Source organism: Engystomops pustulosus, chromosome 7 (assembly GCF_040894005.1).
Source record: "Engystomops pustulosus chromosome 7, aEngPut4.maternal, whole genome shotgun sequence".
NCBI lineage: Eukaryota > Metazoa > Chordata > Amphibia > Anura > Leptodactylidae > Engystomops > Engystomops pustulosus.
The window spans coordinates 171,753,877-171,781,650 of NC_092417.1; the positions used below are offsets into that span (position 1 = coordinate 171,753,877).

The window sequence follows — 27,774 nt, forward strand, 5'->3', positions numbered from 1 at the left end:
AGCAATTTTGCCGCATTATTAGCCATAGCAACTTTTACAATTTTGATGTTTACAAATAAAACCAAAATTCTAGCAACAACAAAAAATACTAAACCTCAACAAATCATTTTCTTAAAGCAAACACTTGCCCCATACTTAAAATTGCATTAAAGAGTTTATAGACAGAGGCGCTTTCATGCAATTTTTATTAAAAGTGTGACATTTTATAAAAAATACATAAAATTTGACATTGATGGCAAAAAATCTGCTCCAAACAGAAAATATTTACCTGCACATCTCCTAAATGTAATAGATGAACATGTGTAGAGTTCACAGATACCTCATATGTCATATGTTCACATGAATAAATCATCATAATATCACTAAAACTGAAATAACTAAATATCTGCTTTTCAGCTAGAAATTTTAAGACAGTCACAACCTGCAAAATACAGCAATAAAACTGATTGAAAAGCAAAGGCACCCCTAAAACCTATATATTTTTTGAAAGAAGACAACCAGGCATTTTGCTTTGATTAACAGTTGACAGCCTGTAGTTGACACCCTCATATAACTTTGTGACAAACACGAATTATAAAACAAAAAGTGCCATGTATACAAAAACAACTTTTAAATTTATACAACTTTGCATAAAACTGTAATCTGATGCAAACATTTCAAAATTCCCTCTAAAATATGTACAAATCCAGAATACTTATCATGAATAAATAAAATCTACTTTCCTAAAAACAGTAAGATGTGAGGAGATCATACATACTACAAATGTGTATATTCACCAAAATATGCAGCAAAGGGAACGTTAAATCCACAGGGGGTGCCAAACTATTTTTGCACTCTATACACACAGATAGATTATTGTATGTTCCCTTAAACAACGGTAACCCAAATAAAAACCTATATATCCATAAACCAAGCTAATGAGATAATAAAAGTCAATTTTGTGCGCCTTTGTATTAGCTGCGCAATAACGGAACCCTCCAACGTTTATAAGAATTTAAAGGGCACCTACCACCACAAATCTACCTATAAAGGTAGATCGGGTGGTAGGTGGATTAACGGGACAAGAGGATAGCCCTTTTAAGGGCTAATCCTCACGTCCCCGCACTTCTTTAGTAACTTTTATTTGACTTTTATGGTAATTTTATTATGCGGCTACTGGGGCGTGGAGTAGCCGCATCTGAGGTTACACGAGGCGGCTACTCCACGCCCCGGTCACTGCTCCGAAGCCGGGGCTGCACAGGCACAGGCCTGCTGTTCTGCGCATACGCAGACGGCAGGATCGTCGGACGAGGGCGCGCAGCTACGAGCAGCTGCGCGCCGAAGATGGTGAGTAGGAGGGGTAAAGTGGCTACCGGGGCGTGGAGTAGCCACGTAATAAAATTACCATAAAAGTCAAATAAAAGTTACTATAGAAGTGCGGGTACGTGAGGATTAGCCCTTAAAAGGACTATCCTCACGTCCCATTGATCCACCTACCACCCGATCTACCTTTATAGGTAGATTTGTGGTGGTAGGTTTCCTTTAAGTAAGAACGTTGTAACAAAGGTAAAAATAATGGAGGATGGTGTGAAATAAAAACTTTTTTTAGAAACATGTGTGTGTTTTTGGTGTTACATATAACTTTATGGACACGTTCTGGGTCTCGGTGTTAATATGTAGCCACATAAGGAGAAGAGGATCGAATGTTCATCGTGTCACTCAATTTTCGTAATAAAAATTATCACGAAATATTAGGCAATTATAGAGAAAGTGTGTTCTCAGATTGTTGCACTTGAAATTCTCACTTTAAACATGAATATCTCCGGTTCCCTGACACCTAGTGCTCACAGTGCTCGTGTTTGAAAACTCTGCGCATGTGCGGTGCAGCTGTGCACCTCGGTGCACGGCCGGCTAGCTCTAGCGCATTCCCAGCACTGCACACATCAATCGAGCATGTGCGGTGCAGCTATGGATACAAGCCGCATGGCGCCTCAAGCTACGCCAAGGGACGTGTGGGTGGGGGGTTTAACCGGACACAATTACAGTTACAATAATTACAGTTATCTAGAAGATACTATGGGGGGTGTATAGTGTGGCTCTGTGGGGACAGATTCCCTTTAAATCCCCACGACCAACAATGCCGTTGTAGAGATTGCACGGTCTTGCATCAGGAACCTGACTTGGTTTGCATACTTGCCGATCGCGACCCTTTAACCCCTCAGACAATGCAGTCTTTACACATTGGGGCACATTTACTTACCCGGTCTCCGTCGAGGATTCGGGTCTTCCGGCGATTCACTAAAGTAGTGCGCCCGATGTCCACCAGGTGTCGCTGCTGCGCAGAAGTCCACTGGAGTTCGCCGGAGTTCACCATCCTATCCTGAGTGCAGGTAAGCGCATGTCAATCGACACATTTAAAAAAAAAATACAGCTGTTTTTTCAAATTCGTCGGGTTTTCCGACGGCCACGCCCCCGATTTCTGTCTGTCTGCCAAAATTCGTCGCAAATGGTAATTTTTGGGAAACCCGACGAAAAGTCCTGCCCGATCCTAGCTTTTTGCAGTGTAATAAAGGTGTGATCAAGATAAACAATTGAAAGTTGCCTCCGGAACAATGTTTAAAAATATTAAAATTTTTTAATAAAAAATAAAATAATTAATTTAACTAAATCTGTTCTATTGTAATAAAAAATAAAACATTTACAAAATTCCCCCATATTTTCTATTGCTGCATTCATAATGCCCCAATCTATGAATCTAATGTATAATTTAACCTTTTTTGTGAGCCAGAACAAAATACGCAAATTGTGTAAAAAAGAACTCAAACATTAGAAAAAGTTATCACAAAGTCTCACAAATCCGTTAGTTAAGAATCATCTGAATTGTAGTGACCCACAGAATAAAGATTTTTTTGACGTGTGCCTACTTTTATGGCACAATGTCAGGCCAAGTGTATGAAGAGGGCTCATGGGCAGAGAAATATAGTGGCACCGATCGGGTGTTAAACATTTAACTGCCTCTTGAAAAGCTTTTGGAGGCATTGAAATCGTGGCTGCTTATGTGTGCCACCATCTTTGATTCGATTGTTACCCCCTATGAGGTCCTCACATTGGGGGTCATTTACTAAGGGCCCGAATCGCGTTTTTACGTCGGGTTACCCGAATTTTACCGTTTTGTGCCGAATTTCGCTGGGTTTTTGGCGCACGCGATCGGATTGTGGCGCATCGGCGCCGGGTTGCATGCAACGGAAATCGGGTGTGGCCGTCGGAAAAACCCGTCAGATTCGGAGAAAACAAATTTTTTAAAAAAAATGTGTCGCATGACACGCACTTACCTGCGCCCGGCCTAGCTTGGTGAACTTCAATGCACTCCGATGAACTTCAGCGCAGCAGCGACACCTGGAGGACATCGTCGGAATTACCTTAGTGAATCGCCGGAAGACCCGAATCAGCGTCGGAGAACCCGCCCCTGGATCACGAATGGACCGGGTAAGTAAATCTGCCCCATTATATCAAAATATGATGCAAGGACTTCTTGTCTGCCAGGCAGATTTCATTGCTGGCAGACCCAAAGTCCTTGCATCATATTTTGATATAATGCCAGGACTTCTGTCCTCTGCAAAGTGTCCAAGGCTAACACCTGAAATACTAATCAAACATCCAGGAGACAGGAGAAATAATTCATGAGAAGAATCTGTCCTGCCCGACCATTAAAATCAAAATGTTTACGGTCAGATCCAGAGGCAACAGAAATTGTGTCTGATAGAGACCCGTTGGAATTATATCTGTGAAATGCTGTATTTTTGTTAATAACAGAGAAATCGAGAATGGGGCACATTTACTTACCCGCCCCGACACGTTCCCGCCGTGCGTTGTCCAACGTCCACTCTTCCCGATTTGTGTCGTATGCAAGCCGGCGCCGATGCGCCACAATCCGATCGTGTGCACCAAAAAACCTGGGACAATTCAGGGCAAATCGGAAAAAAAACGCGAAACCCAATGAAAATGCGGCGTCCAGACCCTTAGTAAATGTGCCCCAATATGTTATTTTGTTACCCTGAGTACATTTAAGAATCTTGTCTTCATAGGAATAAGTTTGAATCCTGATGTTAACACCTCCAAAACAAGACAGTCTTAGTTCTCTTACTACAACAAAAGAAAAGGTAAACTACTTGGTGTGAGGGTGGGAAAAAAACTTTTTTCATGGCTTGTACACATTTTGATTAAGCATCTTCATCTGACCAAATACTCAGACAATGAATACTGCCCCATGACTGCAGGTTCAGACTACATTAGCATTGTTTGCAGTCTGTTACCATAAGTACATTGATACATTGATAAGTACATTGATAGAAGTCATAGACACAAAAAGGAGAAATATTTAAGTAAATCAAAAGTTGCGCTTTTTTTTTTTCATTTAACCCCTAGGCGCACCACGACGTTATACTACGTCCCCAGGGCTACATGCTAAGCGCACCGGGACGTAGTATAACGTCCAGCTTCTGAGACGGGCTCACGAACGGGGCCGGTACCAGAAGCAGCGGCTGTCAGCTGTCTATCACAGCTGACACCGCATTAACCCCTTACACGTTGCGGTCAAGCATGACTGCGGCGTGTAAGGGTGTTCCTGCTGTGGATCGGATCCCCCGTGCCGCTTACTGGGGGATCCGATCCTCTTCTGGGCTGCCCGATGTCCCTGGCAGTCAGACCCCTTCCGGGTCTGACTGTAAACTGTCTGCGCATGTGCCTGCATGCTCAGACAGTTTACACTGATCTACAATGAAAAACTATTGTAGAGCAGTGTATTGGACTTGAACCAGCGATCAGAGCAACGCTGGTTCAAGTTCAAGTAAGTATAAGTATAAACATGTAAAAACACTAAAGTTAACAAATTACAATAAATAAAAAATAAATACATACAAATATAAGCCCCTAAAATGACATTTTCCCATAAAAACACTTAATAAACTATAAAAAACACAAACACACAAAAAAAGCCACATATTTGGTATTGCCACGTCCGTAACAATCTGTATAATAAAACAGAATTGTTACTGGACCTGCACGGTAAACGCGGGGGGAAAAAACGCAAAAAACTTTCCAAAAAAACATAATTTTTAATTAATACCTTTAAAAAAATTGTCTAAAAAGTGATTACAAAAATGTTACGCACTCTAAAATAAGCCCACTAAAAAGAACAATCCTTCTCGCAAAAAATAAGCCCCTAACCAGATTTGTCAGCCGAAAAATAAAAAAGTTATGCATATGAAAGTCAGTGATGCTAAAATTTACATTTTTGCCTAATTACTTTTTATTCAGTTAAATGGGAATTTTTTTAAAAAAAACCTATATAAATAAGGTCTTTTCGTAATCGTGGAGACCCATAGAATAAAAATAATATACTATTTTTACGGTATGGTAAATGGTCAAAAAAAAAATACAAAAAATGTTCCTAAAAATTTATGATTTTCATTTCCTCCACCAACAAAGAGTTAATAAAATCTCACCAATTAGCTATAGATGCCCCAAAATTATGTACCAGAAAAGTGCATCTCATGTGGCAAAAAAATAAGCCCCTATAGGTCCACAATAAAAAAACAAAAAAAATTATAGCCTGTACAATGTGACAATTTGTAGACTGCACCTCCATTTTGTTTTAACCCCTATAAAACACCTAAAGGGTTAACAAACTTCTTAAAAGTGGTTTTTCATACGTTGAGGTGTGTAGTTTCCACAATGGGGTAATTTATGAGTCTCGCTATTATTTAGTGTCAATTAGAAGTTGAGCAGGTCCATCTAAATACGGGTTCTGGTGATTTTACAAAAAATGTGAAAAATGATACGTAAATTCTGAGCCTTATAACATTCTAGTAAAATATGTGGAATCTTAAAAAACCATGGCAACATAAAGCAGACATTTGGGAAATGTAAGTTCTGAATTTATTTGGGTGCTATGACTATCTGCATCAAAAGTAGAGAATTTGGAACGTTGAAAATAAAGAATTTTTCAAAATTTTTGCCAAATTTTGTTTTTTTTTTCCATAACTAAACGCAAAAGATTTCATCCAAATTTTTAAACTAATTTGAAGTACAATGTGTCACGAGAAAACAGTCTCAAATTCCCCCGGATATCTCATAGTGTTCCAAAGCTATAACCACTTATAGTGACACAGGCCAGATTTGAAAAATGGGGCCGCGTCCTTAAGGCCAAAAGAAGCTGAGTCCCCTAGGGGTTAAGGACCTGTTGTCTCAACTTTGTTATTGCCTTTTGTTTACATTTTGTTTGCATTTCTTCTCTGTCCATGGTGTATAAGATCTGTGTCACTTCATAAAGACTGTTATACGGTGCCTGATGAAGAGACCTAAGATGTCTCGAAAGCTTGCTTGCAACATCTTATATATCAGTTAGCCATTAAAAGGTATCACAGTACAAAACTTTTTTCTTATACTGTATCACTTGGATGCTCAGTCCTGCCTTCTGCACAGGGCAATGCATTTCATGTGGTTCACTATCTTAAAAGATAGCTGAATAGCCTCTCCGATTGTTTAATCTCTAGGACCGGGACAGGAAGATCTGGAATCTTCATTGCTCTTGATTGTATTATGAATCAGCTGGAAGATGGAAAACCTGTGAACGTTTATGAGACAGTCCGTAAGATGCTATTTTACCGGCCTTTAATGGTGCAGACAGAGGTGGGATTTAATCTTAATACTACTTTCTATATTTGTAGATGATATTAAGCTCTGTAAAGTACATTAAACAATATAGTGAATGGTATTTTAAACCTAACTTTTATTATATACAGGTTAAGAACCAAGCTAAGTACTAACCATTAAAATTGTGTGCACACATGAAACAGCATCCATAAGCATCACATGAATACATGAGGCACAACTTCCATATGGGTAGTGAATCAGCCAATCAGTCAGTATAGGTCAAAACCAACTAGATTAGAAAAAGGTTAGATCTTACCCATCCAGCGAGGTAGGTAGGAGGGTAGTAGTCCAAGTAGTGGGGGTAGTGTGTAGAAGGGTACCATGCACATATCCAGGGCAGAATTCTGGTGTCAGCACTGCCCTTAGTATACCCAATCACCAACTCAAACTCACACCCCACAGTTAGCTCCCGCCCTTACAAGGATTGTCCCAGGCTATCCCTAGTGAAAGGACCCCCTGATATGCCCTAACAAACAAAGTGAACGTATTCCTGACGCGTTTCTGCTACCATTTGTAATAGACCCTTCATCAGGGAAAGGGATATCATTCAGTAGCCAAAGAAGTCGCTGCATTCCCAAAACTTTAGCCCATAGTAGGAATGAATACAGTGGTAATCACACTCTGTCAGCACTGGATCCATTATGAATGGTCCCGAAACGCTTCAGGAATACGTTCACTTCGTTAGGGCATAACAGGGTGTCCTTTCACTAGGGATAGCCTGGGACCGTCCTTGTAAGGGCGGGAGCTAACTGTGTGGTGTGAACTGGATATGTGCATGGTACCCTTCTACACACTACCCCCACTGCTTGGACTACTACCCTCCTACCTACCTCGCTGGATGGGTAAGATCTATCCTTTTTCTAATCTAGTTGTTTTTTTCCTATACTGAATGAATGGCCTATTGACTACCCATATGGAAGTTGTGCCTCATATATTCATGTGATGTTTATGGATGCGGTTTTAGCCCTGCGTTTGCACATAATTTTAATGGTAATAATTAAAGGGGTGGACACCTTGCCTTAAAAATAAAAGAAATATGGGCATTTGTTCTTTAAATCAGTTCTACTCACCCCTCAATGGCCAATACCAGGTAATTTTACTTACCCGGTCGTCTCTTGTCCCCATCAATTCCCCCGGTTTTCTACATAGCTCAGGATCCCCCAGTAGGTGGGATGCCCCGGGCGCCATATTCTTAGTGACGTAGCTCTGCTCATTGAGCAGAGATGCAGCTGTGAACGCTCATGGCACAACAAAGACTACGGGAGCACACAATGGACGTGAGGAAAGTCACGTGTTCCTCCTGTCTGTGGGCCGTCCCGGATGGACAACAAGGAGAGGAAGAAAGAAGATGGAGAAGAGATTGATGGGTCGCCAATAAAGAACAGAACAATGCTGGTCAAAAATGTTGATAATCCTCCCCCCCCACCCCACCAATGCTTAATTTTTGTAGTAAAGTGGCCAACCCCTTTAATATAGAGGTGGATATTATAGCATTACAGAGGGTCTGGGCAGAGATATGGCCAAGGAAGTTTAATGTAGATAAATGTAAAGTTATGCAGTTAGTAAAACTTCAGCAGGAAAAAGAATTGGGGGTGTTGGTGGATGATGTCTTCTTGGCCAATAGGAATTTCAGGAACTCTGACTAGCAGATTTTGTGGGCCCTACTCTTTTCTATTCTATGTATAGAATTTTTGCAATGTGGTGTACTAGTAGTATAAGTTTAAATCTAACCTGTCACCAGGAATGTAATTTTTAGCTGCTGGCAGGGAGCAAGGTAATGTGAAATAAAATTATATAAACGACTGAAATGATTAAGAATGCTGACAAAGGCATTTTTAAAATCACCATAGCATAGGGTATTGGAACCTGACACCAGGTAACAATGACATTCCTGGTGACGGGTGCTCTTTAAGACTATGATCAACGCTTGGCTGTAAAGAGATTGTGACATCAGCAATGGTCTAGAGCAGGGATGGCAAACCTTTTAGAGGCCGAGTGCCCAAACAACAACCAATATCCACTTATTTACCGTGAAGTGCAATAGGCATTTTAAGCAGTAACTTATTGTTACCTGTTCTTCCACATCTTCTAATTATATCGGCCGCCCGAGGCCACCAATACAGTTGAAAGATGGAGGGCAAATTCAGACCATCATTGTAGCTTCCCTCCAGGGTCTCTCTGTACAGGAAGTATGGTGGGTCCAACAGGATGACCACCAAAGATCTTCTGTCAAAACCTTATGATTTTTCAGCAGTTCCAAACAGTCAATGAAGTGTCGCTTTAAAATAGCGCTGAGAGCAGCATCTCTTAAGTTGCCTGGGACTGCAGGAAGATTCGGCGGATTTGGTCCTGTTTCATGAACTCTGTCCTGGGGTGATGGCCTGAGTGCCCACAAAAAGGGCTCTGAGTGCCACCTCTGGCACCCGTGCCATAGGTTCCCCACCACTGGTCTAGAGTTTTTAGATGACCTGACTGTAAGTGTATAAACACAGAAAAGTAACCTTTCATTGGTAAATCTGTAATAACCTTTCTGCATTTTTGTGGGTCTCAGAGGGAAGAGATTATATGCCTAAAGAACTCATTAGTAAAACATCACTTTAGAAACCTTTTTATCTTTAGTCGAATGGTCGCCAACTAAAAATGTCCCTCTCCATTCATTTAGGACCAGTACATTTTCCTGCACCGCTGCACGCTAGATATGGTCAGACTCAAGAAAAATGGCGCTGAATATGAGAACATCATGGAGGAAAGAATAAATGATGAAGTACCCGATACAAATGACTCTGGCTCTGAAACGAATGACTATCCAGACCCTTATGAATTATGTCTCTGAGCACTGGTGGAACTACCACCTCAGTGGCCATGGAGGCTGCTAAGGGGCGCGCAGTGCATGGGGGCCCGGGCTGCACAGCCGGATCCATAACTCTCTGACTGGGTTGGGCCGAGCATCCTGGACCCATGGTATCTTAGGCAGCAGTTCTGCCCTAAAACAGAAACAGCCTTTCCCTGGGATGTTGTTATTGTGTTCATTGAGATATAAGAATGTCTTCTCTAAGAACCTGCACAGCTCCCTCTATGTGACCAAGACAGTATAACGACTGTGCACTCGGCAGCAGGAGGACACCACGGGAGCGCTGGTTAGAGAAGTGGTTTTGTTTTTTTTACAGCGAGATGATTGTATGTGGTGACTGTGAATATGTAACTAATGGGGCTCTATACGTATGATATATGTAACTTGATTTGAGATCTGAAATCACTGGGTTTCTGGTGGCTTTGATACCGCAGGGGGCATTGTGGGAGGGGGCATTGCTTGGTTTCTGCACCATCATCTGCAGCAGTGAGTGACGCGTCATTTAATAGCTGCAGATAAGGGGGCAGATTTACTTACCCGCGTCCATTCACGATCCAGCGGCGCGTTCTCTGCGGTGGATTCGGGTCTTCTGGCGATTCACTAAGGCAGTTCCTCCGACGTCCACCAGGTGTCGCTGCTGCGCTGAATGCACTGGAGTTCACCAAACCGGGCCGAGTAAAGGTAAGCGCGTGTCCAGCGACACTTTTTTTTTTTTAAATGCGCGGTTTTTCCGAATCCGTCGGGTTTTCGCTCGGTTACGCCCCCGATTTCCGTCGCGTGCATGCCGGCGCCGATGCGCCACAATCCGATCGCGTGCGCCAAAATCCCGGGGCAATTCAGTAAAAATCGGCGCAAATCGGAAATATTCGGGTAACACGTCAGGAAAACGCGAATCGGGCCCTTAGTAAATGACCCCCATTGTGTTTCAGATTTTATCAATAAATGTGGTTCATCCAAGGAAAGTATTTAATGTATTCTTTTCATTTGTTGCATATTTTATATTTTTAATTATAAAATATGATGCTTTATAAAATACTAAAGTGCTTAGATTTTATATACAATATTGATTTGTGTTCTATATAACATACAAGAGCTTATACAGATATTATAATGCTCAGGAGCAAAACTTATAATGGGTCCCTAGGGTATTATTCATTTGCTAAAGGTAATACAGAAACTAGAAACTTCTCATGAGGAAGTTTGACAAAAAAAATACCTTGTATGTTCTTGGAATTGTTGTTATAGGTCGGATTCCTATACAGGTTACTCTATATGTTCATGACTGCTGGAAGTCACCAGTGGAGAGGAGATGAGTGTAGGATGCGTGTGATATACGTTCTCCATTCACAATGTATCCCAGGAATATTCTCTGGAATTGTCTCCTGCTATTTCTTCCCTTATATTTTGGAGCGGTAAGTACCTGGAGGCTGGTAAGTCTCTTTACTGAATAATGGAATATGGATGGAGAATCTGTTCACTCACTTAGACTATGGGGCTCAGTTATTAAGGGATGTGTTGCTTACTTTCGTCTTCCATGGGACACAAATTGGGGGGCGGGCCGCCGGACGGATTGAGCACAGGATTTAACTATCAAATTGTGTCGGTAGCTAGGTTGGGTACTAGAACTCTTTTCCAGTCACTGTCGGATTATGATTTCAGTGTTATGTGCAGCCGCCCGGGCCCTTGGCTCAGGGGCCCTCGTATTTCAGGGGCCCATATGATCATTTGATATTAAGAGTTCTGCAGCTGTTTCTGGTTGCTTTGTGCTGTCTGTACCTCCGAGGGAGGTACTGGATTAGACAGCAGCTTGGGGACACTAGGCAAAATTGCATGGACCATGAGCACTGGAGACTAGGAAGATAAGAGGCTTCAGGTAGCTTAAAGGGGTATTCTCATCTGGGCATTCACATTTAATTATATTCATTTGCCATATGTAAACATTTCTTCAATTGGATGTTATTTAAAAAAATGTTCCTTTATGAAGATAATTCCTCATAAATGTAGTTATTCTGTCCCTTAGAAACGAGATGGCTTCCCCGGATACGACCACGTCACACTCTGGCAGCGGTGGCCAGACTTGCGCTTTAGAGTCCTGCCTGACCACCTGGCTTCAGCGATCATTACCACAGGACGGCTGTGCGACATGTAGCAACATTTCACTTTTTGTTTCTTTGTGCAATCCCTCCAGAAGACGTGGCCGTATCCGAGGACACAGTCTTGTTTCTAAGGGACCATATGACTACATTTATAAGAAATTATCTTCACACAGGAACATTTATTTTAATAACATCCAATTGAAGAAATGTTTGTATATGGCAGATTAATGAAACTGAAAGTGAATGCCCAGACGAGAATACCCCTTTAAGGAAAGCGACCATACTGTCAGTCCTGCTCCCTGCACAGCATTATGGATAGCTACCATGCTCTTTGCACAGCATCTGGTGTGATAAATCTGCCACATTATCCATATTTCAAAGCCGAATATTTCTGAATGGGCCTGATACTGTCTCTCAGTTCTTGATATGTCACTTCTGCAATGCCCAATGCCCATCTTCAAGATCCAATTGGCCTCTCTTTCTGGCCAACACTTGCCACACCCAGTACCACTACCTCTTTAAGACCCCTGCCCATGACTTCCTCGCAGAACTGCTTTCATTTTCCATTTGCACATAAAATGTGGTTTGACAACCACATCCAAGCAGCCGATATGTTATAAAAGTAGAGCATGCTGTAGTCTGAATTATTTTTCACAGATCATTCATAGATTATAGTTAGGAGGATCTGTGAAAAACAGAAGCCAATCTGATACAAATTAGCATTGAAAAACTGGAGAATATATCTGTTTTCACTCCTGACATTTGGCACGCTCATCTGGCCTTTGGGTGCATTCAGTTCACCTTTTTGCTGTCTTTATGCTACCTGGCATAGAAATGCACCATAACCTGAAATGTTTGCTCCTGAAGTGAGTGCACATGCCACTCTATCGCCGGTTTTACTGCCTTCACTCCCACTCCGTGGCCTAAAGAGGGAAATAATAACAATTACTGGCGGTCCACTAGTATTATGACTATATCAGGGCTTATAAGCCATAAACCTGGTGTACAAGCCTTGATAAATCTCTACCATAGGTTGCCCCGACACACCAGATTTATGTTGGCGTTGTGGCGCAGCAGGGGGTTCCCTTCTGGACATGTCCTTGGATACAGCCTTATTGGCAGAAGGTATGGGCTCTTCTTTACTGCAGTGGATTTCCAGCTTTCTCCCTTATTTTATTTGTTGAATGTATTTCCTCAACCCATGGGTAAGAAGGCTAACAAAATAAGCCTACACATTCTCCCGGCCGCATGGGGTTTAATATCGTAGTTGTCGAAAAGAATGGCTCCTGGAGGGCTTGCAACAGAACGCCTTATGTAAACCAGTTGTAAGGGCACTTTAATAAATTACCCGTAACGCAAATATCAGTAAGCTTTAACTGTATAACTTAACTTCTTGCTGGGTGGGAAATTAGGTCACAGCTTTAATTTTTTTTATATTAATCTGTAATATCCCAAAAATCAGGCACTTGAGCACATTTTAGAGCACTGGACGCTGTATGCCCAGCTGGCAAGTCGGCCATCCGTGCAACCACCATCTCAAATCTTTCACCATTCCGCCTGCTGTGACTTGAAATTAACTATAAAATACAAAAGGTAAAACATTACAAAAACCATAACATCTCAGTAACATAGGGAGGGAGGGACAGCTTGAGTGTCGCCTCAAAGTGGGAGATTACATTGATTAATCAGCCATACAAACCCCCACTTCCTGTAGGAGGGGAGGGGTGAGAACACATCTTAAAGGCACAGATCACCAACCCTATTAAAGTACAAAAGTACACAAACTTTTAACCCTTTTGCATCTAATAACTTTAACCCCCAGTCTAGGGGTACCTTCCTTAAACAGTCAGGTGTGCCCCGCAAATTCCTGACTGCCTCCTTAAAAAATCAAATTCCACTATTTGTTAAAACTTGGGAACTATGGGATTGTTTCTGGATAGAGTAGTTGAGATGGGAGGGAATGAAAACACTGCCAAACCCTTGTGTTTCTTCCTTTTTGGGTTATGTTGTTCATGTTTGTGTGTGTAGTTTCCGCAGTTTAACTTTTCCTTCTTTTTTCATTTTTGCTGGACATTGACTATATGGCATTTAACATTCAATTTACTATATTGTGTTTATAATGTCTAGTAATTGACAACTTTCACTGTTACCTACTTATGTGATATTTTTATTTGACACTATTTGCTGCTCGCGGTGGACTACTGAATGGCCGATAGCAACTGCCGGGACACCGCTTGGGATGTAGGCTCACTGTCTGTATCTTCAGGGGGTGAGGGACTGGCTGCGCTTCATCTGTGCGGGAACTTGTGAAAAGCATGCGCTGTGACGGAGGGGCCGGTCCCATTACTCTCAGACTGGGCAAAGGCCTTTTGCCGTCCGGCAGTGGATGTATTATGGGTTTTATGCATCCTACAGGGCGCTGGGCATCTGGGCCTGTGAGCAGCTATGGCTGCCGCCTGGTAAACAGGATTAATTGCATATTCTCCATCGTCGGCTCGGAGCTCCACTCAGAAGCGTGTACTGTTTGTTGATAATCTATCTATGTAATTATATGAATACATGGGATGGCTGTATGCTTAATATGTGTATGAGGAAATGTGGGGCTACCCCGTCAAGCACTACAAGTGCATGGCCTAGGGGCCCCCCCCTGTTCAGGGGCCCACCGGTGGATTCACCTGTTTACCTGTGGGCCAATCCAAGCCTGTATGTGGGCAGGGTTTACAATATTCAGTGTTTATAAAAGATAATAAATCAATAAATTCTTATTGACGTTATTACTATCGTAATATTCTGTACATTGTTTACTTGCTGTTCTGCAGTAAAAAAGAAACACGATGTATCGAGAGCATTTCACATGTTTGTGTTATTTCTAACTGTGTTTTTCTTTGGTTTCAGGTCAGTAGCTGCTCAGGTAAGTTATTTTATATTTTTACTTTTATTGAAAATCCTACAGTTACAGACCAAACTCAGTAGCAATACGATTGGTAATTTGGGGCCCCACAGTGTGACCGAGAAGGTGATGCCCAGGAGGAAAGATTCTGATTGGCCGCTCACATGTAGATTTCAGCCAATGACTCTACGATATATAAATAAACTGGGGAGTTTGTCATATTAATTCTTAGCATTGATGAGACCCTGTAAGCTGAATATCTGTATATAGTACGCTCAGTATATTCTTTCATACCCCGCACTGGTCTGGGGAACCCTCGGTGGTTTCTTCTGTTCTCCTTTGGGTCTAGACAATTCTATTTCAGCCGAACACTTCACTACCGGCTGAATAATAAATCTATTAATCTGCTTCAATGAAGGAGATTTTTCATATATTTACACCAGGCACAATATTTGGAGTGCAGCCGTATCTACACCAAAAATTGTGACTAATTCTGCTACTTATGGCACAATTGGGTTTGGGCAGGAAGGGAACAGATTATTCAAACTGGAAAACTTGCATGAGATTTTTGCCAGCCGCTCCCATTCATCGCTTAAACGTTTTGAGCAATCTAACACCGGGAGTAGATTTGAGACCATTGTAGCGAAAGCTGGTAAAAATACATCCCCCCCCCCAATGTATCAGTCTAGAGTCCCGGCTGGTGAGCTCACAGAGCATTGTCTAGACATGTGTTCATATTAGAGAAAAGCAATGCCGTTGCTCATTGTTACATGTCTTATTTATTACAGATCTACCTGAATGCGGGACACTCAGCGTCCAGGTCTCCACCTCCCAGATAAGTGTCACAGGACTTCACGATGGATTTGTGCTGCAGAGAATAACTGATGAAAATGGGAACATTATCCGAGCGTCTGATAACAGCAATAATAACACATCACTCATGAGTTTCGGGTCTGGTACACAGTATGTGATCTACTATGGGAACGACACAGTCAGTTGCTGCCGTACTGTCTTCACAAGTAAGTTAGTATTACCCATCCCTTTGTACATAATCCACCTACTACTTACCTTTAGGAGAAGGTTTCTTCACTTCTCTTCTAAGAAAGAGGAAATAACTTTATAAAATAAAGATAAAAAACAAAGATAAAATAATCTCATACTCGGAAAAGTTCATGTCTGGAACATTGAGATCCATTGTATTGTCCTGTGATCGGGAAGTGGGGATAGGAGACTAACCTTGTTCCATGATCAATATGGAGAAAAGTAGTGGGTCACGTACATGTTAAACAGGAACTTTTTATGACATTACATGCTGAATAAAAGGCATTAAAGGAACACTCAAGTCAGAGTCAGCTCCAGGTTTCTGTAGGCCCCTGGGCGGCAGAGCCAAAGTGGGCCCCTTTGCAGTAAACTCACTTGGCACCATTAAAAATTCAGAAACTAAATCTCCTGTTCCCTATTTTATTATACCAAACAGCCCCTCATGGATATTTTTTATAAGCCCCCCTCACACCCTATGGATTCATTGGACACAGCCCCCTTCACCCCCATTGATTCCTTACCTACAGCCTTATGTGGGTCCCCAGCAGCTCTGGGCCCGCCCCTTGCCCAGGTGTTTTCAGTGCTGGTGCCGGCCCTGACTCCAGTCAGAGCTGATACATTGAATAATCCGTGGTGCAGGACCTGAAGGAGCTGGGGACCTGAGCAGGACTCATTGTCATTGTATTCCTAGATCCTTGCTACAACCTAGCATCCTACTCCTCCCTTGAGGTCTTAAGGTTGGACTTGATGGACTTTTTCCGGGCTTACATACTATGATACTAGGTCCTGCACAATATAGAATTCAATTAATCACATTGACTGGAGTCAGATAGTGAAATGTATCACTTTTTGCAAACGTTTTTCTAATGGTACTATTATTTTCTTCAATTATGTGTCAATCGTGGGAGCTGCCACTGGTAACAACAATGAGTGATTTACTTTACAGTAGCCTCATACCCATAGGCAAATAACCCCCCCCCCCCCCATTAACTGTTTTCAGTAGTAATTTAATGATAGGAAAGTCATGTTTTCTACATCTATATATTCTGTATCTATATAGTAAGCTTGGGTATGGTACCATATCTATTTTGTGTGGTTTTGATCTGGTACTATGTCTATGTATCAATAAACTTAGTTTTGGTACTGAAACTATGTAGTAAGCCTCTGGTTAAGGATCAATGGATTCAGCTGTTGTATATACAGTATGTAGAATGGTTCTGGAGATGTCACCACCATGTGATCACATGACAGAAAAGAGTCGCTGCAGGGGACCATAAAGGGGCTGGCCACATAAAAAGAAAGTCTACAAGCTTAATTACAATATCATCCAGCCTGTCTCCTGTTAACAGTCTATGATGGTTGTATAGGAGTTTCTTTCCTTAGAAAAAACACTCTCTTTTCTCCTCTCTCCCCTAAACCAGTGTACAGAGCTGCAGCGGCTTGCTACAGCCTATGGACCTGATGTTAACCACAGTTTTATCTGGGGGGGAGGGGGGGTTGGCATTGTCAGCCATAGTCTGGTTTGAGGGGACGGTGTAGTCAGAGTGTCTGTCACGACCCACCACCTGGGTTGCAGACGCACCCGTGCTCCAGTCTGTGCCCCTGGTCCCCGGTCCCTGCTCTCACCTCTCCTCGATCCCACTCTGGCTGCAACGGCCCGGTGTGCATGTCCCCGCCTCCTAGGGTGCGCACATAAAGGTTGTGTACCCCTACTTTAATGCATGATGTAAGATTACTATAACTGGCATCTATATTATTTACTGCTATGAGTTATTTATCTGTATTACTGAAAATTTCATTCTCCTCTGTGGCTAAAAATACTTCACAAAAATAGTAAGAGGAGTGATATTATGGTATAATGTTAGTGTGACCTCTTGTCATCTATATTGTTTCAGTACACACTTTCAAGTCTTTGTGAAGGAAACCCCATGGCAATTATGTCACGATCAATATAATCTTGTATTTTGTTCCTTCTGAAGAAGCCCTTTATGACGATGGTCATGTCGGGAGCCTGGGGGTGTGAAGAAGAGGAGAGGGGCACTGAGAGGCGCTTCTGGGTAGGAGGGAAGGGTATTAGCAATGGCAGTACTGCCTCCTCTACCCAGCCGTTCAGGTCCCCTTTTCAACCCCCTTTTCCTCCACCTTTTACTGCCAGGGTACGGCAGTAGGAAGCGTACAATGGGGCACATTTACTTACCTGGTTCTGATGCGATCCCCGATCCGGACAGTTGAACGACGATGAAGTCCGACGCAATTCACCAACATCTTGCGCCCGAGATCCTGCATCTGTTGCTTCCCCGCTGAGGTCCGCCATAGTTCACCTTCTTCTTCCCGGTGTATGTGAGTGCATGTCTTGCGACACAATTCTCTATGTTAAATCCTGCGCGTGAATCCGCCGGATTGTCCAACGGCCCGTCCCCTGATTTGTGTCGTGTGAAAGGCAGAGGCGATGTGCCCAAATCCAATCGCGTTTGCCAAAAACCCTTGTTAAATGCGCCGCACATCAAAAAAAGGGCGAAAAACACGACAAAAATGCAGTCCCTGGACCCTGGGTAAATGAGCCTCAATGAGTGCAGGGATTTGGCCTGCTACCTCCACCTATCAAGTCCTGAGATTCTCTCACATTCTCATTGTTTGAGGCTACACAAGTCCCCCTTGGATCTCCCTCCACCGAATTGGCGTCTTCATCAGGTCAAAATGTGCAACGACGTAGGAAAAACAAAACAAACAACTTAAAATTAGCAAGTGAGTGATAAATTAGTAAAATTTTATTCATAAATACTTAGTCTATACATGGTATGAGTGGATCTTAAGATAGGCGATAAAGATGATTATAATGATAGATAATAAATACAGATAACAACTGATTGTAAAAGTTATTGAAAGATATATAAATGTAAATGAAAGATATATAAATGTAAATGAAAGATATATAAACAAAGAAATATAAAATTGGACACTCATTGTAAATACTCATCATAAACATTCATTATAATTAATACTACATTGGGTACAGCGAAGAAAGTGTCATGGGGTAGTGTAAAATGGTGATGGTAAATTCATCAGTCGAGTGCTAAATTCCTCAGCGGATGTTATATTATTGTAGCATTATAGTGGTGCAAGGAAGATGGTACAAATCCAAAAATAATAAAAAATAGTAGTAATAGATATACAATATGTGAAATTAGTAGTAATGGTTATATAATAGCTCATAATCACTGAACAACTTATAGATTGTAATAAAGTATTAATATGTATATCTCACATGTAGAGCCAAGTTTGATTGATTGTAATTTGGTAATATTATATATTACTCATAGGGCTAGCTTAGAAAAGATCTTGATTCACGTAGGAAGTATAAAGGATCATACATACCAATGCAGTAAAGTGGAAGTGTCTGGGATGTCGGTGTATATGTGTGCGCCGTTTGTATTGCTTCTAAATACACTGATGCCGGCTCCGGAGCGGGAAACTAAAGGAGCAGATAGCGCAGGTGCCGGGTGTAGGAAAATAGAGGAGCGTTGAGCGCAGGTGCCGGGTGTAGTGCCGATGGAAGAAAGATCCCATGTTATGCAGCTGTACCAAGAATGGGGAGATGATGGGATGAATAGGTGATACAGTTAGTTGGGAAGATTAGTTGAATGGAACATGTGGAACATATCTGAATAGGAAGATTGGTTGAATGGAATGTATTTGGGTGTGGAAAATGGCCAGAAGTGATCAGATATAAAAGTCTCGGCTGTACAGCACTTGGATAAAGATGATGATGGGTAAAGGTCTTTTAGTCATAGGTTGGAGTTAGAATGATGTCTCAACCATGTTGTTGAGACCAGATGGGGAAAGAGTATCTAGTTTGTAGATCCAATAGGATTCCCACTGGCAGAGTTTTTGAAATCTATTGCTGGTGGTTGATGGTATAAATTAAATGGGGATTTATCTGGATGCAACTGAAGTCCCTGTGGTGTTTTAAAGAAAAATGGCTTGAGACGCTGTGGTTCAGGAAGCCATTAGTGTTGTTAGATCTGTGATTGTTCATTTGGATATGTAATTCCTGGGTGGTACGGTCTATGTATTGTAGATTGCACAGGCATTCGAAGAGGTAGATAACAAAAGACGAATGACAATTGAAGAAAGATTTAACTTCAAAAACCCCACCGGTGGTAATAGAACAGAAGGTTTTTCTTCTGTGTTGGATTTTTTTCGCAACAGAGGCATCTCGCAGACCCACATTTGTGTGCTCCTTTGATTGTGGGGAAGGTAGTAGATGGAGTCTTTCTCTCGGATTTTAGTTTGCTGGGTGCTAAGATATTAACAACTTGCCGACCGAGGACGAACTATAGCAGAGGGCAGGCTATTAAAAATCATAGTAAAATAGCTATATACTGCAATACAGTAGTATTGCAGTATATAGTATTAGCAATTGGACCCTGCAGTGTTAAATTACCCTAGAGCAGCGATGGCAAACCTTTTAGAGGCCGAGTGCCCAAACTACAACATAGACCCGCTTATTTATCGCAAAGTGCCAACACAGAAATTTAATTTGTGATTTATACTCCCTTCTCTGTCACAGTTTTCATTGATACTAGCCCCTGAGGACACCAATAAAGCATAAAATAGTCCCAGGTAGAGCTGTCACTTTAAAATAGCTCTGTGCACAGCAAGTCCTGGGCTGTCTGGGGCTGCAAGAACATATCTGGAGTCATCTCTGGTGAAGGCCTGAGTGCCAGCAGAAAGGGCTCTGAGTGCCACCTCTGGCACCAGTGCCATAGGTTAGCCATCACTGCCCTAGAGGATCTAAAATAATGGTAAAAAGATTTTTTTTAAAATTAAATTAAATTTAAAAAAAAATGAAAAAAAGTAAAAGTTTAAATCACCCTCCTTTCACTAGAACTGATATAAATATAAATAAACAGTAAAAATCATAAACACTTTAGGTATCAGCATGTCCCAAAATGTCCGATCTATCAAAATATATTAGCGATTTTTCCGGGCGTTTAACCCGTAACGGAAATTGGCGCCCAAAGTCGAAAATGCCAATTTTTTTGCCATTTTATAAAAATAAAAAAATCTATAAAAAGTGATCAAAAGCCCATAAAGTCCTCAAAATGATATAATTAAAAACGTCATCAAAAGTCGCAAAAATTTACACCACCCACAGCTCCGTGTACTGAAGTATGAAAAAGTTATTAGTGCTCGAACATGGCAAAATGAAGAATTTTTTTTAGTACAGAAGGTTTTAATTTTTTTAAATGTATGAAAACATTTTAAAACCTGTACAAGTTTGTTATCCTCGTGATCATACCGAACCAAAGAATAAAATAGTCATTTGATTTAGGGCGCTCAGTGAAAGCTGTAAAATCCAAGCCCACAAGAAAACGTTGCAAATGCGTTTTTTCATCATTTTCACTGCATTCTGAATTTTTTCCCCACTTCCCTGTACACGGCATGGAATGATAAATAACATCACTATGAAGTGCAATTTGTAACGCAAATAACAAGCCCAAACAGAGCTCTGTACATGGAAAAATAAAAAAGTTACAGATTTTTGAAGGTGGGGAGTGGAAAATGAAAATGCAAAAACGAAAAAGGGCCACGTCCTTGGCTCTCCTAAACGTGACTGTAGGTCGGTTGGGGAGGGAACGTTTGAAGTGAGGATCATGGAGTAGAATGAGCCAGTGTTTTGTCATGATTTGTTTGATAATATGATGGTGCTGATCTGCTGGTACAACATTGGATGATACTTTGTGTTTCAGATGAGAAGATAGTGGCATAACTTCAACTTTCAAAATCTTGTCCGTCCTGTTCTTCTGCGTACGGTAAATGAGTAAATGGAATTCCCCACATTGTACAAAATGACAGAAAGGTCATCGGGGGGAGTCACGGTGTAACCATAATGGTAGTCTTGAGTATTGGAGACATCGCACAAATCCAACTTAGCAAACACATTGGTTGAGTGAATTAGGTTGAAGTGTTCTTAGAATAGATAAGAACATTTATTATTTTGGGTAATCTAAATGAACCCCTATAAACTATACATGGATGCAGCATCCTGCCACTCTTCTGGACAAAGAATAATCACCCTCTTGCCGGAAAACTGGACTTCGGAACCAAAGTCTGCAAAACACCAGTTTTTCATATATAAATCAAATGAAGTAGAAAAAACACCAAATCACATATTTGGTTTAGCCTAATCGGTAACAATCTGTGCATTTAATTTAAAGCATTATTATAGCATTTAAAAAAATTGTGAAAAGCAAAATTTTCATCAAATCCCTTAGGATTTAGAAAAAAATGTTCTTAAAAGTACTCAAAATAGGGATGTGCTCCAAATGACAATGACAAATTGCATCACAGTAGAAAGATGGAAAATTTTCATAATTTTAGATTCTTTCACAGAGAATCGTGGGGCCAACAGGAGGTCCTCCAAAGATAATTCGGCCCTGTCTAATTCTTCCTCTTCATACAGTCCCAAGTAGCAAAGTAAGTATCAAAATATGACTGAAAGCAACATCTTTTAATTTACTTGGAACTGCAGGAAGATTCTTTGAGTCCTGTCTGGTATCCTGGGGGCGATGGCCCGGATGCCCAGAGAAAGGGCTCCGAGTGCCGCCTCTGGCACCCGTGCCATAGGTTTGCCACCACTGGTATAAGCCCTTATATGATCACTTTAAAAAAAGATTATAGCTTTTACAATGTTACTGTCACGGGTGCCCCTGTTACTCACCTCTCCACGATCCAGCGGCAGCTCCTTGTCAGGCTTGCGGGTTGTTGATCCACTGGACCACTGCAGACGATGACTCAAGCCACTACCTGGGACCGGAGTCTAAGTGGTACTCGGTTTTCACCAGAGCCCGCTGCAAAGCGGGTTAGACAAGCTGCGGCGTGGTACCACCAGGTCGTTCCTCAGGCGTGACTTGTCTACAGTGGCGGCCAAGGTTGAGGTACAAGAACGCCAATCAATCTTGTGGTCAAAGTCCAGGCACAGGGTCAGGGCAGGCGGCAGAGATGCAACGTCAGAGTTCAATCCGGAGTCAGCAACAGGAGGTTCAAGCAGAGGGGTACGGGAACACCGCACACAGGACAGCAGTACGGAGGATCACTGGTACACGGGAACACAGAGAAGCTCAGGTAACACAGGAACACGGAGGGACACAGGAACGTAGGCAAATCGCAGTAAAGCTTTCTCTCAGGCTGTGAGGCACAAAGATCCGGCAGGGCTTGCAGGAAGAGGCAGGCTTATATAGAATTGGGCAATATGGCCAGCGCCAATTAATGGCGCGCTGGCCATTTAAATCTGGAGAAGGAGCAGCCCGCGCGCCCTAGCAGTCGGGGACGTGCGCACACCGTGGAGGGGAGCGAGACGGGACAGCTGAGACACGCTGGCGGCGCGCTGGCTGGTGCAGAGCAGCACGGGTGAGCCCACGATATGGGTCGCGGGACCACCCGTGACACTCCTAAAGTCCAGGAAGCACGCCCCAGCCTCCTAGTGCTTGTGCGCGTAGGCTCTGTGAGATTAATAGGGCCAGCTCACCAACATTGGTGCTGCCCGCCTGAACTGATAAGTAGCCAGCCCCTTCCTTTGACCCCTGCCAGATTTTTGTGCCTAGTGCCCTAGAAAAAGCTTTCCTATTGTGACCCTGTGATTCCTGTTGTGACCTCCTGCTTGCTATTTGACTTTGATCCTGTGCCGCCTGTCCCAAACTCTAGCCTGCCCTTGACTACATTTCAAGCTTAACGATTATGCACTACGCCTTGACCTCCACCGCAAGCAAAGTTGCACTTCTGGAGCAACCTGGGGGAATCCCAGCGCAGCAAGACCAACCGGCTTTGCGGCGGGCTCTAGTGAAAACCGGGTGTCACTTAGATTCCGCTCCCAAATGTAGGCTTACGTCCTCAGTAGGTCCACTACCCGATCCTGACAGTGAGATCCGGACATGGATCCCGCCATGGTTCCGCTACCTGAGCTGGCTGATCTCACTTCCATCATGACCTAGCAGTTCCAGCTGATTGCCGCGCAAGGCAACTTCCATCTTGCAACAACTGGTGGCAACCCAGCACCAGTGTGAGTACTTCCCTTACTATGGCTACACTGTCTACGGCTGAACCCAAGCTGCAACTCTCCATGCCCACCTAGTATGATGGAGAGGCCAAGTAATGCAGTGTATTCATATCCCAGTGCTCCCTGCATGTCGAATTGATGCCTTCACAATTCGCTACAGAATGGGCTAATGTGGCTGTCGTTATAAGTCTTCTCTCCAGGAAAGCCCTGGCATGGGCCACCCCTCTATGGGATGACACATTCCCTAACCACGTTCCTCGCTGAATTCCGGTCCGCCTTCGAGGAAACAGCTCAGGCTTCGTCCGCTAAAATGGCACTGCTGAACTTATGCCAAAGGAACTCGTACATCGGTGACTATGAGGTTCCCAGTTCCGTACCCTAGCTTTTCAACTAGCCTGTAATGAAGCTGACTTAATCTGTAAAAAAAGGACTTTCTGCACAGATTAAAGACACTGGGGCAGATTTATCAAGCTGCCTGAAAGTCAGAATATTTCTAGTTGCCCTTGGCAAACAATCACAGCTCAGCTTTCATTTTACCAGTGCTCATGAATATTTTAAAGGGGAGCTGTGATTGGTTGCCATGGGCAATCAGAAATATTCTGTCTTTCAGACACTTGATAAATCTGCCACACTCTGTCTGCACGGGACCTGCCATCCTCTCTGAGTGGTCTCATCTCCATGGCCACTTGGATTGACCTCTGACGTCTTCTGTGTTTGCTGCAGAGGAGCCCATGCAGGTGGATAGAGCTCGTCTGACACCTCAAGAGCGTTTCAGAAGAAGATAAGAGAATCTCTGCCAGCACCTTCTTGATACTTGTTCAGTCCGTCCACAGCATTTCCCAACCCACCTAGGGTTCTCGGGAGAAGCGTCCCTAGGTGAGAACAAAGCATCTCCATGCCTGGACGTCCCAGTGGCCAGGTTCAAGCTTTAGCTTTCCTGGATTCAGGCTCAACAGGGGACTTCATGGATACTGCCCTGGTCTCCCAGCGTCATTTCCCTCTGGTTAGCCTAGAAAAGCCGCTCGTCATTTCTTCTGTCAGTGGGCAGATTCTCTGCGATTTGGTCCAGTGTCACATTAAGGCTTTATGCCTGCAAATTGGGGCATTTTATAAAGAGAGACTGATCTTCCACGTGCTCCTTCGGTCCACGTTTTTCGTCCTTCTGGGTCTCCCGTGGTTACAATGTCAGGTACAATGTGACGTTCTTCACTGGGGTTCGGAATTCCAGTCCCGCTGTTGGGTCGCACCTCATCCCCTATGCACCACAGCTTCACCAGAGTCCACCAAGCCCCTGGTGAGTCTCCCCGCTCCATACATGGTCTTTAAAGATGCCATCTCGGAGAAGCAAGCAGAGACTTTGCCACCACACCGACCCTATGACTGCCCTATAAACTTGATGCTGGGCACCTCTCCACCACGGAGTCGGGTGTATCCATTGTCAGTGCCCAAAACCGCGGCTATATCGGCCTAAATCAGGGAGAATTTGCAAAAGTGGTTCATTCGCAAGTCTTCTCCTGCCAGTGCTGGATTCTTTTTTGTGGCCAAGAAGAACGCCCATGCATTGACTATCGTGGTCTTAAAGTTACGGTAAAGAACCGCTACACACTACCCCTGATCACGGAACTCTTTGATTGCCTCCAGTGGCTGAAGCAGCTTTCTTAAAGCTGAAGTCTGCCTTTGCCTCTGCTCCTGTCCTCACCTGTCTTGATACTGAGTAACCATTCCTGCTGGGTTCATGCCTCTTCAATTGGTGCTGGAGCCGTTCTCACCGAGAAAGGGCCCAAAGGTCGAACCCTTATGTGTGGCTTCTTCTCTAACATAGACCTTTTCACCCACAGACAGGAACTACTCTATTGGTGATCGGGTGCTTCTGGCCTTCAAACTTGCCTTGGAAGAGTGGCTTTATCTCCTGGAGAGAATTCCTCATCCAGTCAGTATCTATACTGATCACAAAAACTGCCTGTATCCCCAGACTGCTCAGCGTCTCAATCCACGACAGGCTTGTTTGTCCCTCTTCTTCTCCCGCTTCAATTTCCTGATATATTTCCTTCCAGATGAGAAGAATGTTACGGCCGATGCCCTCGGGCCTCAGATGTCATTGGGGAAGATCCTGCTCCTCAACATATTGTTTCACCTGAACGCCTGGTTCTCGCTGCTCCTGTCCGACCAGCTCTTCGGAAGAGCATACTATCTTGGGGACATTTCTCACGTGTTGCTGGGCACCCGTGGGTGCAGAAATCTGTCGCTCCCATATCTCATTTCTACAGGTGTCTAGATTTGGTTAAAGATGTACGAGCTTTTGTGAGCTCCTTCACTTCCTGTGCCCGTAACAAGTCATCACACCTGCTTCTACCATTGCCGATACCTAGTTGCCGTCATCTGGGTGGTAACAGACCCGTTTTCTAAGATGCCCCATCTCATTCCTCTGCCTAGTCTGCCATATTCTCCTTGTCTTGTCAGCTTATTTTTCCTCCATATCTTATGGCTTCATGGTCTCCCTCTGGATATTGTGTCCAACCGGGCGGTCCAGTTTGTTTCTTGGTTCTGGCGTTCCCTCTGCAACCAACTCCAAGTAAAGCTGGATTTCTCCTCTGTCAAGTGGAGAGAGTAAATCAGACTCTGGGATGCTACCTACGCCATTTTGTTTCTGCCCGACAGGACGACTGGTCCACCCTGTCCACCTTGTTACCAGGGGGAGTATTTTTCTGCACTTTCTTGGACTCTTGGAATCTGCCGGCTCCGCTACCTTCTTCATTCTCGACAACATTCACGTTGCTGTGTGCTCTGATATTCCTGCTGTGAAAGAATGGGTCCAAGATCTCAAGTCCATTTGGGAGCAAACGCTTCAGTCCCTATTCCAGGCATCCGCCCACACCAAGACCCAGGTTGACATGAAACGCAGGCCCCCTCCAGTTTTTTCTCTGGCGTAGCTGTCCTTCAAGTATGTCAGGTTGAAAATTCCCAGCTACAAACTCGTCCTCGTTTCCTGGGCCCATTCGAGGTACATAAGTGCATCAACCCTGTGGCTTATAAGCTTTGTCTTCTTCAAACCATGCCATCCTGAACTTCATTCATGTCTCTCTTCTAAAACGTGTCATCCTGAACTGTTTCTCCCAGCAAGTACCTCTTCCTGCTCCTGAGGCTGATTCCACCAATGTCTTTGAGGCAGATGCTCGACATGAAGTTGGTAAGAGGGAAGCAGTTCTTCCTTATCAACTGGAAGGGGTTTGATTCAGAAAAGAGGTCCGGGGACCCTGATTGCAATATTGTGGACCGTACTGTTCTTCAAAGATTTCTTCAGGCCAAGAAGAGGGGGAACCGGAAGGGGTACTGTCACAGATACCCCTGCGACCTATGACTCGGTTCGCAGGTGGACCTGTGCTCCTCGGTGTGCCCCTGCATGCCAGCAGCATTTTCACTCACCTCTCCGCGATACAGCGGCGGCTCCTGCAGTCCGGAGTGCGCTTCTCCGCCACCTAGTGCACACACGTGTCGACTCTGCAAGATTTAAAGGGCCAGTTCGACGCTAATTGTTGCTGCTGGTCACCTGACCTGATAAGTTGCCAGTCCCTTCCTTTTACCACTGCCGGATCTTTATAAAAAAAACTTTCCCATTGTGACCCTGCAATTCTGTGCTGCCTGTCCCGACCTCTAGCCTGCTCTCGACTACGTTTCAAGCCTTATGATTCTGTACTATGCCTTGGCCACCACTGCAAGCACCAGTGGAGCGACTTGGTGGTATCTCTTTTGTTGTCTATTACCATAAAAATATTATGTTATCTTTATTCTATGGGTCACCACAATTACAACGATGATAACCCATTTATATTGCTTTTGATGGATAACTTGTTTTGCAGAATATGGAACTCTTTTGGTGACAAATCTGCTTGTTTTTGCATCATATGTTCTAAGGTAGTGGTGGCGAACCTATGGCACCCAAGCCTTCACACCAACACCGAGTTTGGCAGCTAGGACTCAAGACAGCCCAGGACGTGCCAAGCTCAGCGCCATTTTCAAGCAACATCCTTGGCTGCCAGGACTACAGGAGGAGCGAGAAGGCGTGGATAGAGATGGGTTGTCATTTAAGCTCCTGCTCTGGGTCTCCTGATTCTTCCTCTTCAGGGGACCCTGGAGGGAAGCTACA

The 27,774-nt window shown here is 43.4% G+C and overlaps 1 protein-coding gene and 1 long non-coding RNA gene across 2 annotated transcripts in view; both read left to right on the plus strand.

Annotated features, from left to right (window-relative positions):
• Positions 1-4,066: 4,066 nt before the first annotated feature.
• LOC140069067 (uncharacterized) lies at positions 4,067-10,479 on the plus strand. Its single transcript, XR_011848704.1, has 3 exons — positions 4,067-4,139; positions 6,534-6,669; positions 9,356-10,479. It is a non-coding gene; the product is annotated as an uncharacterized lncRNA (long non-coding RNA).
• Positions 10,480-12,474: 1,995 nt separating this feature from the next.
• LOC140070277 (receptor-type tyrosine-protein phosphatase eta-like) overlaps positions 12,475-27,774 on the plus strand; it is a 32,689-nt gene continuing 17,389 nt past the window's right edge. The window contains exons 1-5 of the mRNA XM_072116629.1: positions 12,475-12,506; positions 14,536-14,551; positions 14,594-14,656; positions 15,056-15,182; positions 15,319-15,549. Coding sequence (XP_071972730.1) covers positions 12,475-12,506; positions 14,536-14,551; positions 14,594-14,656; positions 15,056-15,182; positions 15,319-15,549 — 469 coding nt within the window. The remainder of the gene's footprint in view (positions 12,507-14,535; positions 14,552-14,593; positions 14,657-15,055; positions 15,183-15,318; positions 15,550-27,774) is intronic.